At 34.2% G+C, this 27,759-nt stretch overlaps 1 protein-coding gene across 1 annotated transcript in view; it reads right to left on the reverse strand.

Annotated features, from left to right (window-relative positions):
- Positions 1-805: 805 nt before the first annotated feature.
- The window catches only part of LOC144451063 (dual specificity calcium/calmodulin-dependent 3',5'-cyclic nucleotide phosphodiesterase 1A-like), a 144,328-nt gene continuing 117,374 nt past the window's right edge, over positions 806-27,759 (reverse strand). The window contains exons 3-14 of the mRNA XM_078141823.1: positions 19,819-20,001; positions 19,107-19,173; positions 17,431-17,547; positions 14,529-14,669; positions 13,787-13,887; positions 12,891-13,016; positions 11,681-11,782; positions 10,409-10,529; positions 9,499-9,580; positions 8,840-9,115; positions 7,849-8,013; positions 806-1,249 (exon numbers count right to left, since the gene is read on the reverse strand). Coding sequence (XP_077997949.1) covers positions 1,032-1,249; positions 7,849-8,013; positions 8,840-9,115; positions 9,499-9,580; positions 10,409-10,529; positions 11,681-11,782; positions 12,891-13,016; positions 13,787-13,887; positions 14,529-14,669; positions 17,431-17,547; positions 19,107-19,173; positions 19,819-20,001 — 1,699 coding nt within the window. The 3' untranslated portion in view covers positions 806-1,031. The remainder of the gene's footprint in view (positions 1,250-7,848; positions 8,014-8,839; positions 9,116-9,498; positions 9,581-10,408; positions 10,530-11,680; positions 11,783-12,890; positions 13,017-13,786; positions 13,888-14,528; positions 14,670-17,430; positions 17,548-19,106; positions 19,174-19,818; positions 20,002-27,759) is intronic.

A 27,759-nucleotide genomic window follows, 5' to 3' on the forward strand; every position in this document is an offset into this window, starting at 1 on the left:
TTTGAAAGAAATTGAGAAGATGTCGGCTGATATAATGTGTCATTATTGTGTCACTGGTATTTGAGGAACTTCACACCAAGTCATCTACATTTATACACAGACTAGACACTAGAACTACAATCTACGTTAGCTCTACTTGTCACATTCTTGACTTCTAAGATAAATTGACCACACATCAAAAACGTCAACTGATACAAAAAATGACAGCAACAGAAAAGTTTGAATAAACGTTGAAATATATGAATATAAATATTTCATTTACATGCAGCAAATTGTGCTGACAAATGTACAGGTGCTTTAAAGTATGAGATAAATATAATTTGGTAATAGAAAGCAAACTCATTGTCTAAAGCAGAATATACACTCTAAGTAATGACCTCCATTATTTCTCCAAAATAGCGACTACACGAACTACATTTGCATTTACAAAATCCTGTTTGTTCCATCCATAATCTTGGGTGGGAAATAAAACATAATATTAAGGAGTATTTTGTTAAAATTGTCTGATACCAGACAGGCGGATTGTGTTTTAGGAATCTGGTGAACACAATATGATATATGACAGTTTGGACAGCTTGGTTCCATTTGGCCCAAATTTTATCTGGTACAAATGGTCAAATATTAATCTTCATGGTTGTGGAATTTGACTAACCACAGTATTTTTCTGTCTAGGCCAAATTGTACCTATGTCAAATATGTCTGTGCTTTGGCCAGATGAACTGTTATATACTTGTGGATTCTGACTTGTCAAAGTTGTTGTATAGTCCTGGAACAGTGACTTTGCCTCAAAGTTAACACCCTTATAAAGTCTTAAACCCTAAAAATATTTATCAAATAAAATCAATTTCTGGTCTAATGTCCTAAATCAGCCAACCATGCTTCAAGGCTGAAAAACAATTCAAATGAAATACACATGATAAACAGAAATCTACAAAGGTTACATTTAAATATGTCTTCCTCTAGAGTTACGACATTACTATTTCTCTACAATAATCTGGATGTCTATTCTGTACACTTTGAAAGTTTGTTTCTTAACTTGCATCATTTCCATCACCCTCGTGGTTTTCAGATACAGTTACCATGGTAGCAGCGGATGATGTTGATGATACAAAAGCTGGTGGAGGAGAAGTTGGTATTGATGAAGACGAATGAGGCCTGGCTTTGAGTTGAACCTTGAGTGCCGATGTAACAGTTGATCCTGATTTTGAACGAGTGAATACAGTCACACTGTGAGGTACACGTCTTCTTTCTAGTGTGTTTAATATGATAGAAAAGATATTATTCTGCTGAGACATTCAATTTTAAAGACTACAGCATTAAAGGAGTATGCACATGTGGTACTGAGTTTTACGACAAAAACAAATAACTTTTAATTTCTAGCAAACTTTAATCACATGAAAGTGTGTATTGAATACTTTGCAAAAAGTTGCCAATCATCCGTGTTGTATGTGGTTTACATGTACACACAGAGGCCAGCCATCTTGTTTTGATGTGTTGCCAGTCACTAATGCTTGCATGTTTGACATGTGCTCATCTGCCATTTTGTTTTGAATGTTTTGCCAACAACGGCTTGTTAAGCAGTTCATTTCCTTAAATTCTACTTTTAAACTTTGTTTTCTAATTCACAAAAATGCATGGTGGCACTTTTTTTTGATACCTTTATCTGATACTATATTTCATTTTTAATTCTTAATTCCAATGTGCATACTACCTTTAATAAATGGGAACGCCATACCAAGAAGTGACCATTTGTCTGAAGGAAATAATCATTGAGGGGTTATGAATATGCATTGTTCATCTAATGCATATTCATGTTTCCAAAGACCGTGAGGCAAAGGTATAATACTGAAAGAACCATAAGTTTGTTTATTGGCAACCTAGTGAAAATTTATTTGATGTAAAATCATGAAATGACTCTCCAGAACCCAAAGTTTATGAAAATACCTTTAATTCGTGGCATGGCATTTCCCCATTAATGTTTGATTATACTACGTTAGTTCTATATAGTTAGTTGTATAATAAGGAAAGACTGAATATATAGAATTAGAAGTAATTGCATGCAAATGTTAAAAGCATTACATACAATATATATAAATGTGAATGTATTTGGAAACACCATGCATATATAGAGAGAATATCTGAAAGACAAGAGAGATAACACGCAAGTCAGTGCATGCTGGTGAACTTAAAAACTTAAGACTGTGGAGATGGATAAAGAGAAACATTAAACCAAAAATTACTGAAATTATTACTAAAAGGATCACTCAAGACATGAGGGGGAGCTATTCCTAGGTTAGTTAACTTGCAGTCAGTATCTCTAACTTTTAGTTTGTGGACTAATGGTGCTGTTAGGTGAGTCATTTAGTTTATAATAGCTATCAATCCATTAGCGTTGTGTTTCTTATTTAGTGTTTGCTGTATTCTGGACAACAACAGACCATGTGGACAGGATGCTTAAACTAGCTGCAATGGCAACATTTTCTCTTTGACAGACCCTTGATAAAGTGTCTTCACAGTGATAGGTACATTTAATTCAACCATCAAACATACAAGATTGGTTGTGGTAGAAACACATCAAGTGTGGTTCCGATAATTACAATGTACATTGTACAATATGTAACACTCAAGTAAAAGATTTCCACTGAGTGCCACATTTTAAAGCGTTCATTTTCACAAATTTCTTTTAATTATTGCTTGTGGGCAACATAATATTAATAATGTTAGTTTTAATAGCACTTTCTCACACTGTGCTCAAAGCACTTTATAATTGTCACTGCTGATATGGACCTATAATGGCACAAAGGCTCTTTATACTTCCTAAACTCCTGGGAGCATACAATTCTCTGTAGCCTCTGTTAGTGCATAGGATTAAGCACTCTAACCATTCAACCATCATGATGACTCCATAACACTGTTTACAAATGAACTACGCCAGTACATTAGAAGGGCCACATTCTAACATTATATTTAAAGCAGTGTTCAACAGTGTTAGTAGTAAATTTGATAAGAATGGTATACATTGGTATGGCACATGCACATAGTGGAATCACTTTACTTGAGTGTTACAGGTTGTATAATCAATATGATACGATGTACATTACTTTAAATCAGTCATTGTTTCACTGTATATTATGTAAATTTCCTCAGTAAGGTATATATATATATATATATATATATTAGTCTCCTTGAACCCCCTAATCATATAATAAAAGAATTGTGAATTTAAACAGAAATGTTTGACTTTGTAAGAATTCAAGACTCAGAGTTTACACTTTCAAAGTAACATTCAATTGTCCATTGATAAAGGGTTATCCAAAATACAGCAAAGTCTAAATAGAAGGTACAATGATAGTTTACTAATATTAATAAGTTATATTTAACATTTGAATAACCTAAGATATAGACTGCTTCATCAAGAGATAATACTATTAATAGTAAAAGGGTCTTGTAAAATGGTTGGGAAAAAGATGATTGAAATGATATGTTTTCTAAGTTATTAAATATTTTTACTATCATTTCAATATTCATAATGCATAATGATTTTGATGTTATTTTGTATTTGTGACAAAAATATCCCCCTGATTTCCATGCGTATCGATATTAAATAATCAATACTGTTACTTTTATTTGATTTGAGAATATAACGGATTGAAAGTATGAACTATTTTGCAGTCTAATAGCAAAGAAACCTGCTAGGCCAAGTTTGACTAAAACTGTCTTTTCTATGAAACTGTCTTAACAGGTGTCTTCATACAAATAGATAATTAGAGTGACAGGCTGGCCTTACGTGGAAAGATTAACTACAAAGTCAGGAATGGATATTGATTTTAATAAGTCAAGAAGACTTCCATTAGGTTTTTCATTTCACAATTCGACTGGTTTCTTTCATTTCTTAAAAAAGAAAACGGATAAAAAAAGGGAACAGTGAAATTTACCTTCACTTTGAATGATCTGGAAAGACAACAAATTAAAAACAAACATATGAGTCCATTTGATGTGAACAATTGATGTTCTTAAAAAAACTTTGATATGTTAGTTGGACTCTCTGAATCTTATACATATACAAGTATTATCCCACAAAATTAAGAAAATTGTACTATTTGATAGAATCTGTTAATCTTAACATATACCACTATGATACTTTTGTATCCCATAAACACAATGTATTGGTAGCCCTGTTCTTATTTATACCTGTAAAAGTCCATATTATAATCCCTGTCTTTATCCTTGTTTAGGATGAGGATTGTACATCTAAAGTGTATTTAGATGAAAGATTATCAACACACAGACAATTCCATGGATATCAACTATACAGCACTAAAAGAAAAGTTTGCTTTTCAAAAGTGAGTAGTGTATTGTGTGTAAAATTTAACGCATCTTCACTTATAGGTAAAGAACACTTGACTGTAAACATAGTGGTTAAACTACAACATTGGCACTTCTTTGAAAAGACTAAATTGTGTACAACTTATGAAAAGTTCTCAGGGTTACTCTATAACACTTGTACTAATAATGTTAATATTTATATTGTGCGCTTTACAATATTATCTCTAGCACAGACCTATACCAGCACAACAGTCTTTTATACTTCCTTAATCCCCCTGGAAGAATACAATTATGTACAAGTAATCTGCTCTTATTATCTACAGAATAATGACTAGGGCTTAGAATTTCTGACAGAAAGTCTATTTTCAAATGTCTAAAGATGTGTTTTATATAAATCATAATTCATAAAATTTTGCAAAGTCATTTTAATTTGCATGATACAGATTCCTTTCTTACTGTATCGCAAGGTACAATCGGCATATTTTACTTGACATTGCTATAACCAAGAATTAAAGGGACGATTGCACAAGTTGCTAAAAATTTACTTCTAATGTAAGATACAGTTCTGGGTTTCCGGTAGTATTTTGATGTGTTTCATACTATCGTCTCAGTAAACAGGTTCATATAAGGTTGAACTCAATGTATCACACCGATTGCAGTGGTTTTACCAGTATATTTTGCATCATGATTTACGTCATATGTGAATGTTTGTTTAGGGGTTTTTGACCTAAACAAACAATGTTTGTTTGTTGAGCTTTGTGCGATCGTCCCTAAATGTACTTGAAATTGAAAAAGTATACACATAGTACATGTACACTTTTCATCTTTCTATTTTGTCAGATAGCAATTGCAGAGTGCAGCAGGGCATGAATATAGATGAAGAAACAGAATCCTGGTCCACGTTTGATCATGGCAATAGTAAGTATTAATTTATCATATTTTTATTTCCTATTGGCTTTAAGTAATAAAATAAATCAAGAGAAGCATAGCAAAGAATCAGGAATCTAGACAAATAAAATAGAAATGTAGAGATGAACAAGTAAATAAACCAGCAAGCATTTGGTCAAATAAATGATAGGTGTGATTCTGTTTGAAACCTTTCAAAGATAATTTTTACTTATTTCTGATTTAAATGCTGTCATATTCATAAACTAAAGAAAACTTACAAATTCAGATTATCAGAACCACACCATTCATTTTTATTTGGCCTTGGCGTAGAAATCTAGTGAAATGTAGTTAAGTTGTAGAATGTGTCTCAGAAATCATCTCACTCACATAGATGAATACAGATGGCATGTTTATACATAGACTCTCTCACAGTCCTCGGAGCTTTGCTTTACTAAAATTAACACTAAATATATTATTTTGTATGTACCGATACCATCTACATAACGTACTCCATCATCGTACTCGAATGACCTTGTACTGTGCGCCCTCATCGACCACATAGAGATATCTGTTCGTTGACGTGTGACTGCGATGCTCCGTATTTTCGCGAAGCCCGAAAACATGGCGCATCGCAGTCACACGTCAACGAATGGTTATCTCTATCATGGTCGATGAGGGCGCACAGTACAAGGATATTCAAGTATGGTTATATAGCTGGCATTGGTACATACAAAATAATTCGTTTAGCTTTAATTTTAGTAAAGCGAAGCTCTGAGGGCTGTGAGAGAGTCTAGTTTATACAGAGTCATGACAATTATTTGAATATTGAACTACTTCTGTTACTTTGTAATATGGCAACCTGTGTCAACCATAGGAAAATATAAGATTGCCAATTTCCTTGAAAACAAGACTGTGAACCCCAAATTCCTTTTAGTATTTTAGATGGACAGGAACAAACTTTCACATGGCAAAGTTTGATGAGATTTTAAGAACAATGAATTAAGTCCCTGAGGCGCATTCTACCTTAACAAATAGACATGATATCTGCTTATATCCACAATAGCTGTATCTCTTTTCATTCCTAAGTCAATTCGAAACTTTAATCAAATTCTGTCTCAACAATAATGCTGTGATTGTTTATTTTTAATAGCCCTATATGTTTGAAAACAAACATTCAAATCCATATTAATATTTCAAAGTTTTGGGTGCAATCATACATTGTTTCTCTTCTCTTACGGAAATGGTCTATAGTATTCCTAAAAGATTATTCCTATAAGATCTTATAGTATTTTGGCCCCTTTCTTAAAGGAATACTTTACAATTCCTATAGGAATTAGGATAGTCTTAAAGGAATCTTTTAGGACAGTCCTATAGGAACGATCAGTCCTATAGGAATCCTATAGGAATATTATAGGTCTTATAGGAATCCTATAACAATATTATAGATCATTTCTGTAATTAGACAGGACATCACAGCTGATTTATTAATTTTGAGAGTACATCAACAGCACAGCAACTAGAGAATGGGTAAAAGCAACAGCTAATGTGGACATTGACATTGACCGTGTAGATTCTACATACATGTGAAATATCCATCTATTACGATAATGAAATTATGAAAAATGAACATACATGTATGTTAGATACATAATGAAATTTGAGGGTGTAATATTATAATTTATTGCACAATCATACTGTTTACAACACTGAACCGGGTCAAAGGAATATGAGACAAGAGGGAACTTGTAATCCCGACTGAGCATGCTCAGATGCAAAGGACTATGGGACAATTGAAACCATTTTGTTATAGATATAATGGCTTGCGAACAATATTGTACACCTTGAATTGTATTATTAAATCACCTATAGGTAAATGTAGCTGTACACATATGGTGCAATATATCCAATCAAATTGATGTTAGGGTGCCCTCAACGTGATTACAATTTCAATTTGTTCTTGTCGTACTTCTTGATAAAATTGACCTCCACCTAACTTGTACAATTATTGGCATGGTAACAGTATGTTTATACATTGCAGACTTGAACATTTGTTGTGTCTTGGCTGCAGCAAGTAAGAAATGAATGAAATGAATGATTAATGAAAACATACATGGTAAAAATATCACAACAACAAAAGCCTTGTTTACATGTGACAAAAAATCAGGAAAATGATCAAATCTGATGGTTTGTTTGTAGCATTGTTTGTTTTATATATCTACATTTTCATTTTGATTGCTATCCCCTACATCTGATCAATTGTGATTACTGGTAATGTCCAAATAAGACTGCTCCTTTTAACCAACCACAATGTGTCTTATTGCAGTGTTTAACTGTAAGGCAGGTCTTGATTTGCTATGTGTGTGCATTTGAACATAGCTATGGTCAGATGTAGGGGTGGGGGAACCATGACCAAAATGTCAAATTCAGTTTTACACAGACTTCAAAACCTATCAGGTCCATACCTGGGATACTGAATTGAACTGGAAATACAAATACTGACACCAATAATGGTAGTAGTTACGATTCTAATCAGTTGTCCATGTGAAGAAGGCTTTTGTCATGCTTGTAAGTGTAAATGAATGATTTTTTAAAATAATGTTTGTAGGGACTGACTGCATGTTCCCCTGACCTTACCTGTTATTGCAGCACTGTTATTAGTGGCTGTTGGTAGAGTATCGTCTTTGCATGTACTATCAACACCTGAGTCACTGCTACAGTCTGTTGGTTGTTCCCCCGCTGTCACTTCATTCTCTGCACTCTCTGCATTGGCAGCCTCTGCAGCTGCTTTAGCTTCAAGATCTTTTGAAGAGAATCAAATTTACAAAGCGTCAAGCAGGTGGCAACACTCAAACTAGTCGCCAGGGCTCTTCTTCCACTTGTGTAAATATCAGAAACAAAGTTTTGATATCATCACATTGAGGAGAGCAAGTTCCCTATTAAATGAATATTTTAAAGGAAAAGTCTATCCAGGTATATTTCTGCCTTCAATACATTTGTACTGATTACAACTATCAACTTATAGGTAAAGTTCAGTCAGACCTTATTTCTACCTCTAGTACACTTGTATTGATTACTACTATCAACTTAAAGGAAAAGTCCAGTCAAACTTATTTCTGCCTTCAATACATTTATACTGATTACTGCTATCAACTTATAGGTAAAGTCCAGTCAGACTTCATTCTGCATTTTACTGCTATCAACTTATGATTTAGGTGATGAAATAGTATGTTTATAATTTACACCATTTGAATCTTATAACACTATGTATGTTCATCATGGAAGCACTATGATATATACACAAGTTCTCTTCTTCTACTTGTGATTGAGAAACAGTTATAACCTTTTCTCACCTCTGGCAAATTTGGATCAATCTGTCAGAGGAATGACAAGTGATTTGTTCAAAACATGTCTGTTTCCCAATCAAAAGTGGAAGAAGATAACTTGTTTTGGGTATTTCCTTCAAGGATTTATGGGAAAACCACTGGTGATGATGACATCATATTTACCACAATCTGTCATGACACTCTTGCAAGGGTTTATGGGAAAACCACTCATGATGATGACATCATATTTACCACAATCTCCTTCTCTTGACAAATACAAAGAGGATGGCATATTAACTCACCTTTCTTTGCTCTTTCCTTCCATAAATGTTTATTAAGTTGCAACGGATCAGCCCACGACCTGGTTACATTAACTGGAGAATCTGCACTGCTTGAACTACCAATTCTCCTTGTTGCTAAGCTACCACTACTCTTCATTTCACTATGCGACTCCCCTCCACTTTCACCAATGCTACTTGTTTCATCTATAGTCCTAGAACCAATTCCAGTGGGGATGATTTTAGTTAACATATCACCCAGAACTTGAAAGCTGGGATCTACAATGAAATCTATGAAACCTGAAAATTGATAAATAGTGAAAAGATTAGGCATAGTTTGACTTTCATTTGAAAAATACATATATCAAACAATAATACACATCTCTGTGTTGCTATTATGGTCAAAAGGTCAAAGTTAATATATGACACAGATTTTTGAACACATCAGATAATATGAAGCACTTTATAAGGTCCATTCTGATTGGTTGAAGGAAACAAAGGAAACAAGTACATCTGTTGGTTGTATTGTTAATGAGTGATAAATTATATGTATGTTTCCCAATCAGTGACAACCTTGTAGTAGCTTCACATTGCCCCCCCCCCCACCCCCACCCCCTCCCCAACTTGTAATCAAATTACTAGACTCTTACTACATTATTTGAAATAATTATAAAACATTCTACCTATTTGAGATTCTGCAACCATTGTTGTATTTCTGTCACAAAGTGGTGAAAATGGTAAACCAAGTTCTTGTTCCTTATCTCCCTAGAAGAGTAAACAAAACATCAGAAAATTATAATCACAAAATATGTAGCCTTGAAGCAAGTACAGGTATACAGACCTGGACAGTCTTGCAATCACTCTTGCATTTACAAAAATCAAGCAAGTCGCAAGAAAAACACACTTGTGGAAATTATTTCTTGAAAATCAAAGTGCATATCTTTGCCATATAAAAGCTAGACTAGTCCTTGGCAAACAAAAAACTTTGATGAAAACTTTGGTAATTTCCAACAATTATTATGTCCAATGATTTAGGAAAGAGAACTTTTCCTTTCCACAAGCGACAAAATATACACTCATCAATGCTACAAGACTTGATTAAAAATAAAATAAATTTTAAAGTAAAATACATTCTAACAACCCATCAACTTGGCCAAGATGTAAAAACAAAGTAACTTTCCATTTGTACATTGAGGGCGCTCACACCATACGATGCCAATTAATGAATATTCAACAGACACCAAAGGATTGTATTTCTTGTTCAGAGAACTTTCTTTCCACAAGTAAAAAAATAGTCAGATCTTAAGATCGATGAAACACAATTCACAATAATATTAATTTTTGTCAACCAATGAAGATGTGTGTACTTGAAGACGGATGTAAAAACAAAATAATTTTGTTGCTTGTAGTTTGAGGGTGCTCATACAAATGGACAATGAATTTTCAGCCGACACCAATGTGTGTGTGCGGTTTTTTTTCAAGTAATAGTTGTGCTTTGTACATGTTGTCATGAGATTTTCGTCACAGGTTGAGTGCAGTATAAAATGTGTTTATTATAAATATGTCCTTAAAAATCTAAGTTTCACTGCTTACCTGCCGAAAGAATTCTTCCATCAAAAATTCTGTCCATTTGTAGTGTATGGGCCAGTCTTTGGCTGGGTGACTTATATCAGCACAGTGTAGAACTAATGACAGTGCTTTAGGTTTGTCTATGCTGAAATACAAATGTCAGTCAAGTGAGATAGCTGAATTACTTATAGTCTCTGTTACCCAGACTCTCGCTGTTGGGGGCTCTGCCTACGAGACCACCCCAAACAAGAGTCTGAGTAAAAAAAAAAGACTAAGTTACTTATGACTCATTACACGTGTCATATCCAATGTTTTATACATACTTTTCTCCTAAGAGCTGTAACTAATTTGAATGCATGATTAGGTAGGGCAATTATCTTGTTTTTATCTGTAATGTTTAATTCTTTTGATTAAAGTCTATGTATGTATTATTTTGCTTTGTTTATTTGGTGTGTTTTTTTTTTACAAATGTTTATCATTTTTGTATGTTTCAAAGCAGACATTTCAGTTTCTCCCTGATACAAAAAGTCAAATTTACCCACCTTTACCCAACCTTTACCCTACGTGTGACCCACCTAACAACCATCTCTGTCCAGGGGTAGTACGAGACGCAGTACCACTTTTGACTGTCTACAACCCCCAGGTGAGAGATCATCGGGGGTAAATTAAGTCAAAGGTGTCACTTTCTCTCATACTCACATTTACACATCCTCTGCTAAAGATTTACCCCGGTGGAAAGACATGGTCAAATATGACTTTTCGTATAGTGACTAGTAATAAAATATATTGTATTCTATTAATAGATATTATCAACTTGTTAAAGCTGCACTAGCTGTAACTGGTACATTTTATGAAACGGATTTGTTAGACGTAATGATTTATTCATAATACTACACATGAAGTATTGTTGAATCACCTGTAGGAAAATATTTTTGTGTAACTGTACACATAGTATGGTGCAATAAAGCCAAAAAATTGATTATTGGGTCCAAACCCAATGTGATCATTATCTTAACCTGTTACTGTATTACTTTTGTGGATAAAATCCACCTCCAATTACCATGTGCAACATTCATTTATTGGTATTTTAACAATTTTCAGTGGATATATTGTTGGTTGCCTGATCTACAAATGATACTTCAGTTACAGCTAGTGGAATGTTAAGACCCCCCCCCCCCCCCAAAAAAAAAAAAAAAAAAAAAAAAAAAAGAAGAAAAAGATGAATGAAGTTTGTTTATTAAGTATGTGTAACATTGTGCAATTATGCTTTATGTTATGAAGTTTTCAAAGACTTACTTTTCAGGTACACTAAGTAGGTTTTTCATTTGTTTGATTTGATGGAAGTGATAAGACATATCAGTAGCCAGCACCATATCAATCACAAGAGATCTAAAATCCCTGAAAATTAAATCAAAAACATAAAACATGAAGTACTCAAATTTCAACCAATACACACATAATTTGATATATTGACAGAGCTTTCAACTGTAACATGTCAGTCTTGTTCACTAGAGGGCGCTGTTGTCACCACATACAAAATGTATGATGTACCAGTGATTACTTGCATCGGTGTGCATGCAAACTGTTGGTATTTGCATTTGCATGGCAGTGTACTACTGAAAACATTAGTACTACATATGACTCCATGACATCATGTATCATTAATACAAAAAAAATGTTGAGGAAATCCCTACATATGCAATAAACTGATCTAACAATGCCAGACATTTGTAATGTTCTAGGAGGCATTAGACTCTCTCACCAATCCTCGGGAGCATCACTATTAGCTGTTTTGTATGTACCAATATCTGCCGAATAATTGTACTAGAATATCCTTGTACTGTGGGCCTTCATCGACGACACAGGGCTAATCATTTGTTGACATGTTACTGCATCTCAGACATCACAGTAACATGTCAACAAATGAGTACCCCTATGTAGTCCATGAGGACCCACAGTACAATTATGCAGTAGATATCGTTACATACAAAACAGCCCTTTTAACAATGCGATGCTTCAAGGACTGTGAGAGAGTCTAAGGAAGCGTGCGGCAACTTTAATATTATACTAGAATAGTGTAATCAAGGTTTCATCCAAGTATTTTCACTTGAGTAAAAAGCTTTAAAACTCAGCTTGGCCATTTTAATTTGATCAAGAAAATGACTCCATACTAAAACAAGGACAGCATGGATTCTATGGAACCTATGACTATACCCTGGACTATACTACACTAGAACTAATAATTCATAGTAAATTAATAGTAAATATTTGCAAACTCCTCAGTCTAATGGAAATAAACTATAGAAAGCCAATACCAGGCAATTTACATTAATCTCCTACTTCTAAAGTAAGCTAGCTAACACACACACTGTATAAAGTAAATATTGGCACTTCTAAGCTATATTTTACAGCTCCATTAAGTGTATACTAAACATACACTAAATAATGATCATTCAATGTTTATCTTTCACATATCCTAAATACATAATCTAGGCCTGCTACTCACCTGTATTCCTCTTGGGATAAATTGACCAGTATATTTTTATCTTCGTCTAACATCACTTTAAATGCACCACTAATGTGATGGTTTTCCAGAACTGCTCTGTCATTATATAGAAGTGCTATTTCTGACCTGTCCAATGCATACAGAAAATGGAGAAAGTGGAAATATTGGATTATTTTTTTCAACAACCACAGGGGGCAGAAGGCATTTATGTTCAGCAACCATATGCCACAGGAAACAGTCGGCGTATATGTTCAACAACCACAGGGGACAGGAGGCATATATGTGTTAATGGGAGCATTTGTGTTTGTTTGCATGACTGCTTTGTTCAATAAAGATGATATAAATTTTGTCTGATATCCTTGACAATTTTCTTCCTAATGCCTTGTCTTTCTCTCAAAATCCTCAGTACAGCTGTTACCACCAAGAAATCTAATTTTCATTATTTTATGATGTGCCTAGACAGTAATATTCTAGTTCAGGTACCTAGAATTGTATGAGCCATATATGTATATACAATGTTATGTGTTATCTTTGTGCTATGTTCAAATGAAATGCACAACACTTTAGCTTATATGGTAGCAATTTAAGACAGCCATGCATGCATAAAAACATACACAAACTGTCCTGTACCATATTTTACACTCAGCAATAGACAGAACTCATGTGAGGTGAACAAGGTGGCTATCCTAAACAAAACCATATTTCAACTGTCACAACATATCTCAGATCAGTGTCACAAAAAACATGTAAACTTAGGGTGTTTACACAACGCATCAGGTTCCCCCAGCTCAATCTAAAGAATTACCCTTATCTGGGCAACCACTGCCAATGTACTGAGTATCAGTAAACTTTTGTTTCTATAACACATGCATAATCATAGGGATATAACAACCTACCTTGAATTGACATGAAAATTATTTGTTGTTCCTGTGTGTTCGTAGTCATGGATAAGTGCAGCAAGTAAGCAGGCAAAAATTTCTAAATCTGTTAGCCAATGCTACAGGAAACAAAGAAAAAAAAAAAAATCATATTTGAAACATTAACAGCAATTACTATTATAGCATATTTGTGTTGCAGTAACTTAAGCTACTTAAAATGAAAATATTTCTTAATGGTCAATACAAGCATCATAATTACATTTCTTGTGTAGTTCATGTAAAGACTGTAGCACAACTGAACAAATTGTATTTGTCATGTAAAGTTTATTCATTTATCTAATAAATACACTATGCAATTCCATTTGAACATAATCCCCTCAAATACAAATATTCATCATACATATATACATATGTTGGTCCATTTGTCTGGTTATCCCACCCCAGCCGTGTGCACGCACACAGAGACAGACAGACAGACAGACAGACAGACAGACAGACAGACAGACATGCACACACGCACACACACACACACACTGTGACACACACACACACACACACACATGCACACACACCTGCCCATCCATCCATATCCTAATCTATCTATCTATATCCATCCATCCATCCATCCATCCATACTAAGACAGTAAAATATACTTAGTTACTTTTAATAGAACGGTAAATTGGAAACGAATGTGACATTTTGATCCATCTACAACAGACCTTGATCATGCAAAGATATAAATACATAAGATTTTATTACCATGAGTCCTGTATGAACCATAACATGGTGTATCGTCTGAGTGACATCTGCAGCATGTACTAGATTATGATATGGATTCTTAAATTTACTGTAGCCAGCCTCCATCACGTCAAGTAATGCATTAAAACTTGTCACTGGAATCTGAATAAAAAGATCAAAGACAAATTAGATTAGATTAGATTAGATTAGATTAAACCAGATTAGATTAGATTGAGTCTCTGTATATGCAGACAAATTACAGTATAGAAATACTCACAATAACATTGATTATGATGACATGTAACTTTTGTTCTTTAACTTAGTTGTTAGAGAATTCTTGGTGACCTTTTCCACTGTGGCATTTCACAGGAAAGGTTAAACTATTTTGAGGAGTTTAAAACCCCAGCCTTGAAAAATCCCAATATTACCATCATGTTGTTGTCTATCTACACTGTATGCCTAGGGCTAGGAAGAGAGACTTTTATCCTGTCTCAGGTAGATTTTACCTACGAACCATCCTTGATAAAACATGAGTAGGCAAAATATGACTGGAAAACTGCTAAATTGTACCTTAATATCACCAGTAACAAACACTGATATGGAACCTTGGTAAACGACTGATGAAGTCATGAGGTAGATTTTACCAACTTAATACCACCCTTAACTCGTAAAGATTCCCAGTAAAACACCCAAGGAACTCAGGTAGATTTTACATACTTACTACTACCCTTAACTGGTAAAGATTCCCAGTAAAACACCCAAGGAACTCAGGTAGATTTTACATACTTACTACTACCCTTAACTGGTAAAGATTCCCAGTAAAACACCCAAGGAACTCAGGTAGATTTTACATACTTACTACTACCCTTAACTGGTAAAGATTCCCAGTAAAACACCCAAGGAACTCAGGTAGATTTTACATACTTACTACTACCCTTAACTGGTAAAGATTCCCAGTAAAACACCCAAGGAACTCAGGTAGATTTTACATACTTACTACTACCCTTAACTGGTAAAGATTCCCAGTAAAACACCCAAGGAACTCAGTTAGATTTTAACTACATACATATATATACTTATTACCCTCAACAATAACACCATATATCTAAAAGTGTCGCAATGACATGATGAATGCATATTAGTCAAAATAATTTGTAATCAAACCCATGATATAGACAGCCAAAAAATGTTATTTCCACAATATTGATAGATTTGCCTATAGGCAATGTAATTTGTAGCATTCAAACTAAAACATATATTTATGTGTGGTCACGATTCTACAATAATGCATGCCTTATGTCACGAGTTTTGTATTTTTAAAAAAAAAAAATTTTTTCAACTCTGAATTGTTCATATTTCTTTTCAAGTTTTATAAACTTTGCTGACAAATCTATTTTATTAATGTCTAATATTTTTGTTCATTTATACACCTGACAATGATTGAGTATCACTGATTAACAATGACAAGGGTTACACATATCATCTGTTTGTAGTGACAGGACCCCTTAGGTCTTGTTAATACATCTTTTATTGCTATTGACAAGGCCCTTTAGGTCACTTGGATATTATCCCAAAGCTGAACAAACAAGGCTACTGAGGAATAATTTAATTTCGCTGTCAACTGTAGAATTGCTGCAAGGCTGGGTCCTGACTTTGATATACTGGTATAGTACTGTGTGGAATTTATAAAGACTAGTAGTATAGCACTTTGTTCATTTTAAACAGTGATGGAGAATTTCAGTGAAGGCACACTTCAGATTAGGATTAGGGGGGGGGGGGAGGGGGAATAGCAATAACAAGTGTACAAATGATAGAAACAGACTGTTACTTGTTCATAAATCTGATTATATGAATTGTTCAAAGAGCCATTATTAATAATAAATACAACTTCCATTCTAGTTGTGTTGTAACAATCTACACTATGTAGCCTTCTCTATACTTTCATTCCGGTGTCACCACAGCTTTTTTTTTTTGCAAACCTTTATAACCATGGCAAGTAGAGATGGGAAGTCTGCTACCTGTTTTACCGTCACTTAGGAAAAGAAAATTGGGGAACTTGTGTAGATATGTTGACCTTCAACATGTCTTAATAAATGAAACGCCAGTTGTACACTTCCAATTGTTATGACTGAGTCTAAAACGATGTTTTGCCTTCTCTACACAACTATACAGACAGTTCACACACTAGGCCAGAGTTCCCTGACAGTTTTTTCAGTTCAAAGTTATTTTCTGACCTGGTTTTCTTGTAGTTGGATATGACCTAAATGAAATAAATTAGTTCTGAGACAGGTGAGTCTGACCTGATACACATGGGATAGTTGTACATTGATGAATTCACTTAGTGTTTGATATTAAAGAACGATGTTTGTGGTACACTAGGGGATTTGGTTTGATGTTAGAAGAGTGAGGAGACACACCAAGCTTACTATATTAGTGAACAACTACATGGATCCATAATTCTATACATGTTATGAAACCAACAGAGACGAACAAGTTTACTGAACCAAATCAACCTTTCGTATTTCAGTTTAGACTTTCATTGGTTTAAAACTTATGTAGCTGAACTCTTAAGCTCTCTTTATCAGGAACACATAGATCAATATTTCGCAGACAAACTTTCTCTTTACAGTTTACACTTTCATTGATTTCAAACCCCAAACAGCTTAACTATTAACCTATCTTTATCATGAACACATACTTCAATGAATAAAAATGCACATTATGCAATCATTTGAATCTTCGAGATAAAAAATACCATAGATTTGCGAAAAGAAAAAGAAAACCTGGATTTTGTATGTGTAGTAGAAAGCAAGCTGTTCTATTATCATTCTGAACACATGTAGAGAATAATTCTCCGGGCTAGGACTTCAAGGCTTCAATTTAGATAAGAGTGAGGAAGGGATATTGTGTAGTCTATACGTACCTTATACTTTGTGATAAGATCATATCTGGTAAAAAGTTCATATGCCATGTATTTCAAGGCATGGTTCTCACTGACTTCATTCAAGGCAAATACATTGAAGGACCAGTCATCAACATTCTACAATGACAAGAGTCAACAGAGTCAATTATAAGATAATAATTACAATCATGCTGTAGGAATCCAGGTATGTATGAAGTCCTAGATTACCCAGGCTGTATTTGCAATGAGTGTATAAGTAGAGTTGTACAGTCATACTGTATGAATCCAGGTATGTATGAAGTCGTAGATTACCCAGGCTGTATTTGCAATGAGTGCAAGCAAAGTTGTACAATCATGCTGTAGGAATCCAGGTATGTATGAAGTCCTAGATTACCCAGGCTGTATTTGCAATGAGTGCAAGAAGAGTTGTACAATCATACTGTATGAATTCAGGTATGTATGAAGTCCTGGATTACCCAGGCTGTATTTGAGTGCAAGCAAAGTTGTACATCCTAAAACAAAAACTATAGGATTTGTTTTCTGGTCATTCTACATCATGACAGTGGACATCTACAAATGTATATCACTGGTTCTGTGGTACTTAAAAAGATGAAAATTCAGAACGGCCATTAGTTTCCCCATTTGTCTTTAACAAAGTTTGTAGAAATATTCTTATATCTAATTGTAAACCTCACTATATGTGCATGAAGCACATAGAAATAATGTTAGCTGAATGTTTCATTTCTCACTTTTACTCCACTTCTGGTTAATGTTATTCCTGGGGTTGTCAAGCAGTTAGCTCATGTACTTCTTACCACACTGCAGTCTGGGTTCGAAACCTACCCAAAGTCAACTGGGTTTGATAAATTTTTTCCCAAATTTGTATGTAAGAAGGGTGATGTTTAGTTTGACTCAACCAAACAATGCAGGGTTTCCATGGTAATATGTTTCCTCCTGTTTTAATACTAGGGCAAAAGTGGTGACCATATTTGAATTTCTGAATTTACTTCGGATTAATAAAATTATATTAATGTTATTTTAGACATTACATGTACATATTATTCATCAGTCAGCCTCAAGCTGCTTGTGACATATATGTTTTATCACCACGAATCTAACTAAGACAAGTAGTATAACTTTTTTTTGTGTGTGTAAATTATATTTAAGTATTGTATAATTTCATTTCTTAAATCCACATAGGACACCCTAATAAACAATAATATATCAGTTCCTTTGAGTCACTTGTATTTTCCTTGGAAGGATGAAAACAAATATTTGGGAATCATACTGGAAAACCAATGTACCATATTGTTCTACACTGATTTTCATATACAATTTTCAGTTTATCATCTTGGGTGCATGCACCTAGCTCAGAGACTTAACGTTGTAATAGATTTCCAAATCTACAGATCATTTCAAATGGAGGATCAGTAGATTTGAAAGTCAATGTCAAATCTATGGAGCACCTGAAGGACATACCAATATGTAATATCAAAGACAACCAATTGTACCACTGCTCTACATTGATTTTCATATTAAGTTTTAACAATGTCAAATCTAGAGATAAATTCTAATGGCGGATCGCTAGATTTGAAAGTGAACGTCAAGTCTGTGGGCTATGGTGCACCGGAATGACAACAAGGACCCAACTTATAATGTTATGACAATTTCAAAGACGTATAGGTAGAAATACTCACTTTGAATAGATTGATGACTTGTGGTGGATACGTTATACCAGACATTCCTGACAACCTTCTGTATATCCTGGAATAGATAAACGGATCACATCATGAAAAAGTGATTAGAGATCCAGTTTGAATTAGGATTTAACTCTAGGTGTGAAAAACAGTTGTTTGGCAGAGCTTTAGAAAAAGGTGGCTGTAATAACTGTACCGTTCATTTCGGTTTTGAGTTGGTTTTTGATTTTTTCTGTTTTTTGTGCTTTTTTTAATATCTTGAAATAGATAACAGATCATATAATGGAAAAGTGATTAAAGGTCTAGTTTGAATTCAGGTGTGAAAACCTCTTATCTACCTTGCATTGATTACCTTTTTGAACACATAATACATCAACCTGGTTCCATATTTTCATAACTCTACACTGTTGTTATTTTTGTCACTTTGAGTTCTAAAGTGAGTAACGTGAACCACCATGAGACACCTAGGCATTGTTAGTCTTGAAAAACAATATTTGAAACGAGTAACTGAAAACAAATTATAATAGATAGACCTTTAGACAGAATGCATACAATTATGTTTACTTCAAAATGATACATTTTCTATGCAACCATAGCCCCTACTATATGAAAGGGTCTACGATGCAACGCAGTGCCTCCAGTGTATATACTAGAGAAAAAGACCCATTTCAATGTGATTTTTGAGGATTTTCAAAAGACTTTATTAACTTACCTGTCCACAAATATTCCTGCTCTGACAGCTTGGACAATACTTCTAAATTTCGGTTTCTCATCCGTCTGTTTTCCGGCTTTACTAAACTGTCTTGTAAATGTTGAAGTCAGCCAATCCCGGACTTCATTTGGCACTGCATCGGGATTGACTTCAGAAAGTTCATCATCTTCATCAAATAATCGCCTAGTAACAAAACAGCAAGATTTACTTTATACAAAACGGTCCTAATATCTCAGGGTGATACAGAATAAAATAGACTGCCAGTTATTGGAGCTTTTAGTCTTGGACTTTCATTCAGCACCAACTCATTAGGCACCCCAGTACACTGATTAATATGTAAATCATAAATCAGACTCCCTAGCACATACCGGTACACCACAAAAGTAGCCGAATCAGACTCCTTAGTATACACAACAAAGGTAGTATGTTGCAATGAATATAAATCTACTCAGTATTTTCAATCAACAAGGCAATTTAAACAGCAGCACTGCTCAAAGTGGTCATATGGATGAGGATTGGGTATTTATTTTGGATTTTTAATTCATACAACAAATCATGCTTTCTACTTGAAAAATCAATGTGAAACAACAAACGTCCATAAAGTTCATGTTTATTCAATAAATTGCAATTTTTATTTTTTAGCTTTTTGCAATGTATTTAGTTACAAACTCAGACTTGGTCAATGTTGTCTCACATTGATTTTTCAAGTAGGAAGCCAAGTTAAAAATCTAAAATAAATACCCAATCCTCATCCATATGGCCACCTTAAGCTGGTAATTTCTATGTTCTACTAGAACACCAGTTACTATAGTAACAGGGAAACTGAGTCCTCCTGCATACTCCTGAAAAAGGTAATATGGGGCATTCAATGATCCCTCTTGTACTTTCTATTGCTTCTTTCAATAGGTTAACAGGAGTATAATTGAGCACTCTAATGTCTATATACTCTCTGAACAAGTTAACACGGCCAGTCAACCCAACCCTCGTCTAATTTATATGTACTTTCTGAACATGGTAACAGCTGCCCACCTCCAGTATTTTCTCCTGAAAAAAGTGTAACAGCTGGAACTATGCCGTCTGGTAATTTCTATGTCTTTTTAACATAAAAAGTTTGGTAATGTACAATAGCAAAGATTTTACACATATCAATCTTTTGCAATTTATTGAATAAACAAGGACTTTATGGACATACGTTGTTTCTCATTGATTTTTCAAGTAGAAAGCCATGATTTGTTTTACTTTTCAAGTAGAAAGCCATGATTTGTTTTACTTTTCAAGTAGAAAGCCATGATTTGTTTTACTTTTCAGGTAGAAAGCCATGATTTGTTTTATAAATAAATTCTTTTTTTTTTATTGATATTCCCTCTCAATAGGATAATAGAAATTAAAACCACTGACAACAGTTTAACAATTTAACTGAAATTATTTAGTTTGTTTGTTTTTTATTGTCATGATTTGTTTGTTTGTTTTTCATTGTCATGATTTGTTTGTTTTTTATTGTCATGATTTTTAATGTCCTATTGTGTATTTATTTGTCTTCATTCATTCATTCTATTATGTATGGCAACCTAAAAACAGATTCCATAGCTGGTTTTGTTTTGTACTGGTACAACACTGTGTGACAACATGTGATGCTTTATGAAAAACAGATAATTTACTGGCGTGACACGATAGCAATGTCATTGCTTTACAAAAAACAGATAATTTACTGGTATGACACGATAGCAATGTCATTTCTTTACGAAAAACAGATAATTTACCGTCATGACATGATAGCAATGTCATTGCTTTATGAAAAACATATAAATTACTGGCGTGACACGATAGCAATGTCATTGCTTTACAAAAAACATATAAATTACTAGCGTGACACGATAACTTAGACATGATGCTTTAGAAAAACAAAATTTATTGCCTTGACTCTCTTTAACTACATGCAATATATTTTTGTTTAATTATGAAAACAAAAAATTTATTGGCATGCCACGTGATCTTTTATACAAAAACAGGAAATTGACGGTCGTGACACATGCAATGTTTTACAAAAAACAGAAAATTTATTGTCATCGTCATGATAACAACATGTGCTTTGTTACGGAAACAAGATTTACTGGTGTGGCAAGTATATTCTGCCCAATGTTTGAAAAACATTGTAGATTTACTAGTGTGATATACTATAACTGCACATCATCTGCACTAAGAAAACAGATGATTTAGTGACATGACACTCTAACTACCACTTTCCGTAACAAGAAATAGAGATGTCAGTGACAAGGGTTACAATTTATCCGACGGCTGACATATTATAAAGCTCTGGTAGTAAAATCTAATTGAATGGTCAATTCTTGCTATCTAGAATATCAATGACTGTCAGTTGGAACATCAGTTTGCTTTTAAAAGCTTCTTCTACATTTTTTTTTCCATAAAAGCTAACTGTATCTCGACGAGCTTCAAATGTTTGCTGTACATGAAAATCATGTATATCCACAGATTTGATAAAGAGATTAAAGAGAGAGAGAGAGAGAGAGAGAGAGAGAGAGAGAGAGAGAGAGAGAGAGAGAGAGAGAGAGAGAGAGAGAGAGAGAGAGAGAGAGAGAGAGAGAGAGAGAGAGAGAGAGAGAGACAGAGACAGAGACAGACAGAGAGACAGAGAGACAGAGAGAGACAGAGAGACAGAGAGACAGAGAGAGAGACCTACAAGCTACTTAATACAAAATCTGTGAATTTCACCAAATATCAAAAATAACGATTAAATTCACATAACATACAAGATGTACATAATACTTTTGATGAGGAACACTGGTAAGACACCTAGGGGACTCAGGTAGACTATTACATTTAACTCTGCCAGTATCAATTCCTCTAAAAATAAGTAATAATTTCTCCCGGTGACTGAAATCCCTATGGCTTAATTAACTTTTGGATGGATTGGATTTGGTGGATTTCTTCCTCTGTGTGTGTTTATTGATGTCGATCCATAAACTGCAGTATTTCTAAACAGACACAATTACCACACATTATACCTGCACTTGGTATATTGGTCATTATATGCATGGATGAACAAAAGTTATATACGATAGCTGTGATAATGACTGCTGTGGATACCTGCAGGGCTGTCTTATTTTTAGAACTGACTCTGTAATGATATTTTCTGTGATAGATTACTGAGGAATGATTTAATCAGTGTATCCTTAAGTCTGATCTAAGTTGGGTATATTGAACACCCTAAAACTACCTGCCAATTGGAAAGTTCTATTTTAGACAGCTGGTATTGTATTTTTCTTCTTTCACGGAAAGTTTCAAGAATGGCCATATTTTCATATTTGGTCTTGATTAGCGACCACGATGATAACATGCATTTATAACAAATGATAATACAAGTAAAACAAAAGTAAAATGATTAAACTGAACTATTAATGTACTTAGCTGACCACTACATGGGAATTTAATGAGATTGGTATCTGGGCTTCAAAGTCCTCTCTACCTGGGCTAAACAGTTATACACACAGTCTTAGAACTATTGTAAAAGAATGCTGTAATTGGTATGTCTACCCTTCATCATCTATAACAGTGTTAGAACAATTGTAGAACATTACAGTGAGTGACTGTAATTGGTACGTCTACCCTTCATCATCTATAACAGTGTTAGAACAATTGTAGAACATCACAGTGAGTGACTGTAATTGGTATGTCTATACCCTTCATCATCTATAACAGTGTTAGAACAATTGTAGAACATCACAGTGAGTGACTGTAATTGGTATGTCTACCCTTCATCATCTATAACTGTTACAGTGTTAGAACAATTGTAGAACATCACAGTGAGTGACTGTAATTGGTATGTCTACCCTTCATCATCTATAACAGTGTTAGAACAATTGTAGAACATCACAGTGAGTGACTGTAATTGGTACGTCTACCCTTCATCATCTATAACAGTGTTAGAACAATTGTAGAACATTACAGTGAGTGACTGTAATTGGTACGTCTACCCTTCATCATCTATAACAGTGTTAGAACAATTGTAGAACTTCACAGTGAGTGACTGTAATTGGTACGTCTACCCTTCATCATCTATAACAGTGTTAGAACAATTGTAGAACATCACAGTGAGTGACTGTAATTGGTATGTCTACCCTTCATCATCTATAACTGTTACAGTGTTAGAACAATTGTAGAACATCACAGTGAGTGACTGTAATTGGTATGTCTACCCTTCATCATCTATAACAGTGTTAGAACAATTGTAGAACATCACAGTGAGTGACTGTAATTGGTACGTCTACCCTTCATCATCTATAACAGTGTTAGAACAATTGTAGAACATCACAGTGAGTGACTGTAATTGGTATGTCTACCCTTCATCATCTATAACAGTGTTAGAACAATTGTAGAACATTACAGTGAGTGACTGTAATTGGTATGTTTACCCTTCATCATCTATAACAGTGTTAGAACAATTGTAGAACATTACAGTGAGTGACTGTAATTGGTATGTCTACCCTTCATCATCTATAACAGTGTTAGAACAATTGTAGAACATCACAGTGAGTGACTGTAATTGGTACGTCTACTCTTCATCATCTATAACAGTGTTAGAACAATTGTAGAACATCACAGTGAGTGACTGTAATTGGTATGTCTACTCTTCATCATCTATAACAGTGTTAGAACAATTGTAGAACATCACAGTGAGTGACTTTAATTGGTACGTCTACTCTTCATCATCTATAACAGTGTTAGAACAACATATGTCACAATGAGTGACTATAATTGGCAGGCCTACCCTTCATCGTCAATAAGAAGGCCTATTAGTAAATTTCTGATAGCATACTCTACTGATCCTTGTTGACAAAACTCAAAGGTATACACTAACAATAACAGTTACATGAGCTGACTGGCTTTCATTTCTCTTATAATGGAGAGCAAAGCTTAGTCAAATGTCAGATAATGAAGGGCAATGTATTTCAACATTTCCACAATAGGCTTTTTGCCAGTTGCTTTTTTACACTTTGTCAACTCGTTTGTATTTCACTATGATCAACAATAGCTTGAATGGAAACTAACGTACTGTACATGTTGGGGGTGTAGAAAAGAAGTGGAGTCATCGGTAAAAACAACCACTGACTTTCTTCATTTTTCAATATTTACCAAGCAACATCTCCTTTCATTGATCTTGATATCAAGAATAGCTTGGAATCTGTATTAAACTGTAAATTTCTAAGTAAATGTAACATGCTAAGAAAATTAACGAGACATATAGGGGTTCAGAGTGCAAGCCTGAGTTTTTTAAGAGAGCTCAGTATAAACTGGCTAAAACCCATCATCACTTCATTTTTCAATACTTGACAATTAACTTTTAACATAGAGCCCCTGTTACTTTCTATAGTCCCCATAAAGCCTCATTTCCTAACAATAAAATTATACCTATAGTTTGGAAATGACAAACCTTTTTTAAAACAACTGTGAGCTGAGGGCAATACTTTTCAAATCAAAATTTGTAATCAGTACACTAGTATATGTATTACATACAAGTATTCAAATAACATGAACTGTTGGGTTTACAGTATAAACAGTTCAAGAATCTCTTTCTGATGTGATCAGCCTCAGGTGTCAGCTTGATGTTAGCCCTGAGCCTGAGCTAGACTGTTGTGTACATTAGTCTGATACACACATTCATTCAACCTTCCAGTTGCTAGCTAACACTTGCTGGTGAGGTTGGTGTTAACATATGGCTGGTTCATGCATTCGCTATTCAGCCTTCCAGTTGCTAGCTAACACTTGCTTTTGAGGTGATAGTACCAGCACACTGTTATAGCACTGAGAAAGCTAAGTGTTAACATAGGACTGGTGCATGTATTCACCCATCCAATTGCTAACACCACATGCTGGTTAGGTGCTTAGTACCCAGCCCAACAATTTTTTACCTTATTATTCAAATAGTAAAGAAATTTGTTTTATATTGTTAGTTCAGATGATAACCTTCCACTTGTGGAATACCTTTCTGATACATGTAAATCAAGACAGCTAGATCTCTTCAGTATAGCTATAATGAGTGTTGTATTGTGATATTTTGTCTATAGTATGTATTTACTATACCATGTTTTCCATAGCATATGTTGTAAGTAATGATTTATGTAGGTATGTTAAGTAGCCTGTAGACCAATACAGGCTATCTGACTCAACATACTGGCTTGATGTTCTGACGAATCATTATAGTTTCAAGATAGATAGTCAATTCAGTCTCCATCTGGACTAACATAGCTAGCCCCAAGCTAGACAAGTCAGAAAGCATACTGCAATGATTATATGAATCTATAATATAGACTTTTCATCATAATTTGTAGCATTGGCAGCACTGCACAGTACAGTACTGCACTGCAATGTACTGCTCTGTACTGTACTGTACTGCACTGTACTGTTACTTTATTGTGCTGTACTGCACTGTACTGTAAATTGTACTGCACTGTACTGTACTGCAATGTACTGCATTGCACTGTACTGCACTATACTAGTTGTTACTTTATTGTACTGTACTGTACTGTACTGTACTGTACTGTACTGTACTGTACTGCACTGTACTGCACTGTACTGTACTGTACTGCACTGCACTGTACTATACTGCACTGCACCATATTACACTGTACTATATGGTACTATAGTGTCCAAGGTATTGTTATGTTTATGCTGACTCAGAGTTTATCTATAATTAGTCAATGCATGTAATTGACACTTATTGAACTCTAGTGTCAAAGCTGTTGTTGGTTTCCAAGGATAAAATAGGATGAGAAAATAATAATGTTCAAATAGTAACAAAACAAATAACATGCTTTTGTGTGTGTATCGACTTAGGCAGTACCTTTGGTGGTAAAAATGTGAACACTAATATTGAAGAATACCAGGGCTTATGGAGTGTCTAAGTTATACAGGAAAAAATCAACAAAATCTTTGACATTCATTACAAGTTTTTCGGAAATTATTGAGATATAAACATGATATTGGTCTATGATGTTTCAAGTTGTTTTTCAAGATAATAAAAACATAGGAAAGTTTCTTTATTTAAACAGGAACTAATAATTCAAGATAAATACTTATTTTTCCTCCATATGGTCACTATACTGTAGGAGCCATGAAATGTACATATTTTACAAAGAAAACAATTATTGACTCACAGTAAGCTTCTACTTGACTACATAACAGATTTAGATCACTGGGCAGAACTGATCACTGGGCAGAACTACATGTTTTAGTAGCAAGTAGGGATTAAGGTCACAAAAGTACTAGAAATATTGACCATGGTATTGTAGCACATCTGATAGTACTAATCACTGCTTTATAATTTCTGTGTTTTATAATAAACAGAAGGCTCACAAAGTTCTAGTTTTCAGAGAAGGAAATATCGAAGGACTCTAAATAAACAATGGAAAACATGACCTGAAGCAAAACAAAAGCAAGTTATAAATTTTTTTTTACATGCACTGAAAAAAGTTCAGGATATTTTAAAATCGGCGTTACTGGAACCACACAATTTTTTTTATTTGGCCTTATGGAAATACAGGTTTGTAAAAAATACATAAGTGTCATGTATGTGACAGACTTTGACCCGTTGTGTTTGATCTAACAACAATCTACACATATTGTATGTATCTATTACAGTCATGTCAAGTAGCAATGTTGAAGTAGGCATATTAAAATCACACCTTCATGAAGTTTATTGCACCCTAATTAATATCATTAAAATATCAAAATATTTATGTAGCTTGGGAGGTTATACAGGGTTATTGTCAGGCTAAATAGATATCAAATGAAATTTCATCTGTATTTGTATTATAGCGATTTAAGTAAACTTTTGTTATAAACAGTGAAACACCTACAAAGAAAGGTACATGTGGTACTTGTAGTTTGCAACTGAACACTTCACCTTGTTTAGGCTCATGTGAC

This window comes from Glandiceps talaboti, chromosome 20 (assembly GCF_964340395.1).
Source record: "Glandiceps talaboti chromosome 20, keGlaTala1.1, whole genome shotgun sequence".
Lineage (NCBI taxonomy): Eukaryota > Metazoa > Hemichordata > Enteropneusta > Spengelidae > Glandiceps > Glandiceps talaboti.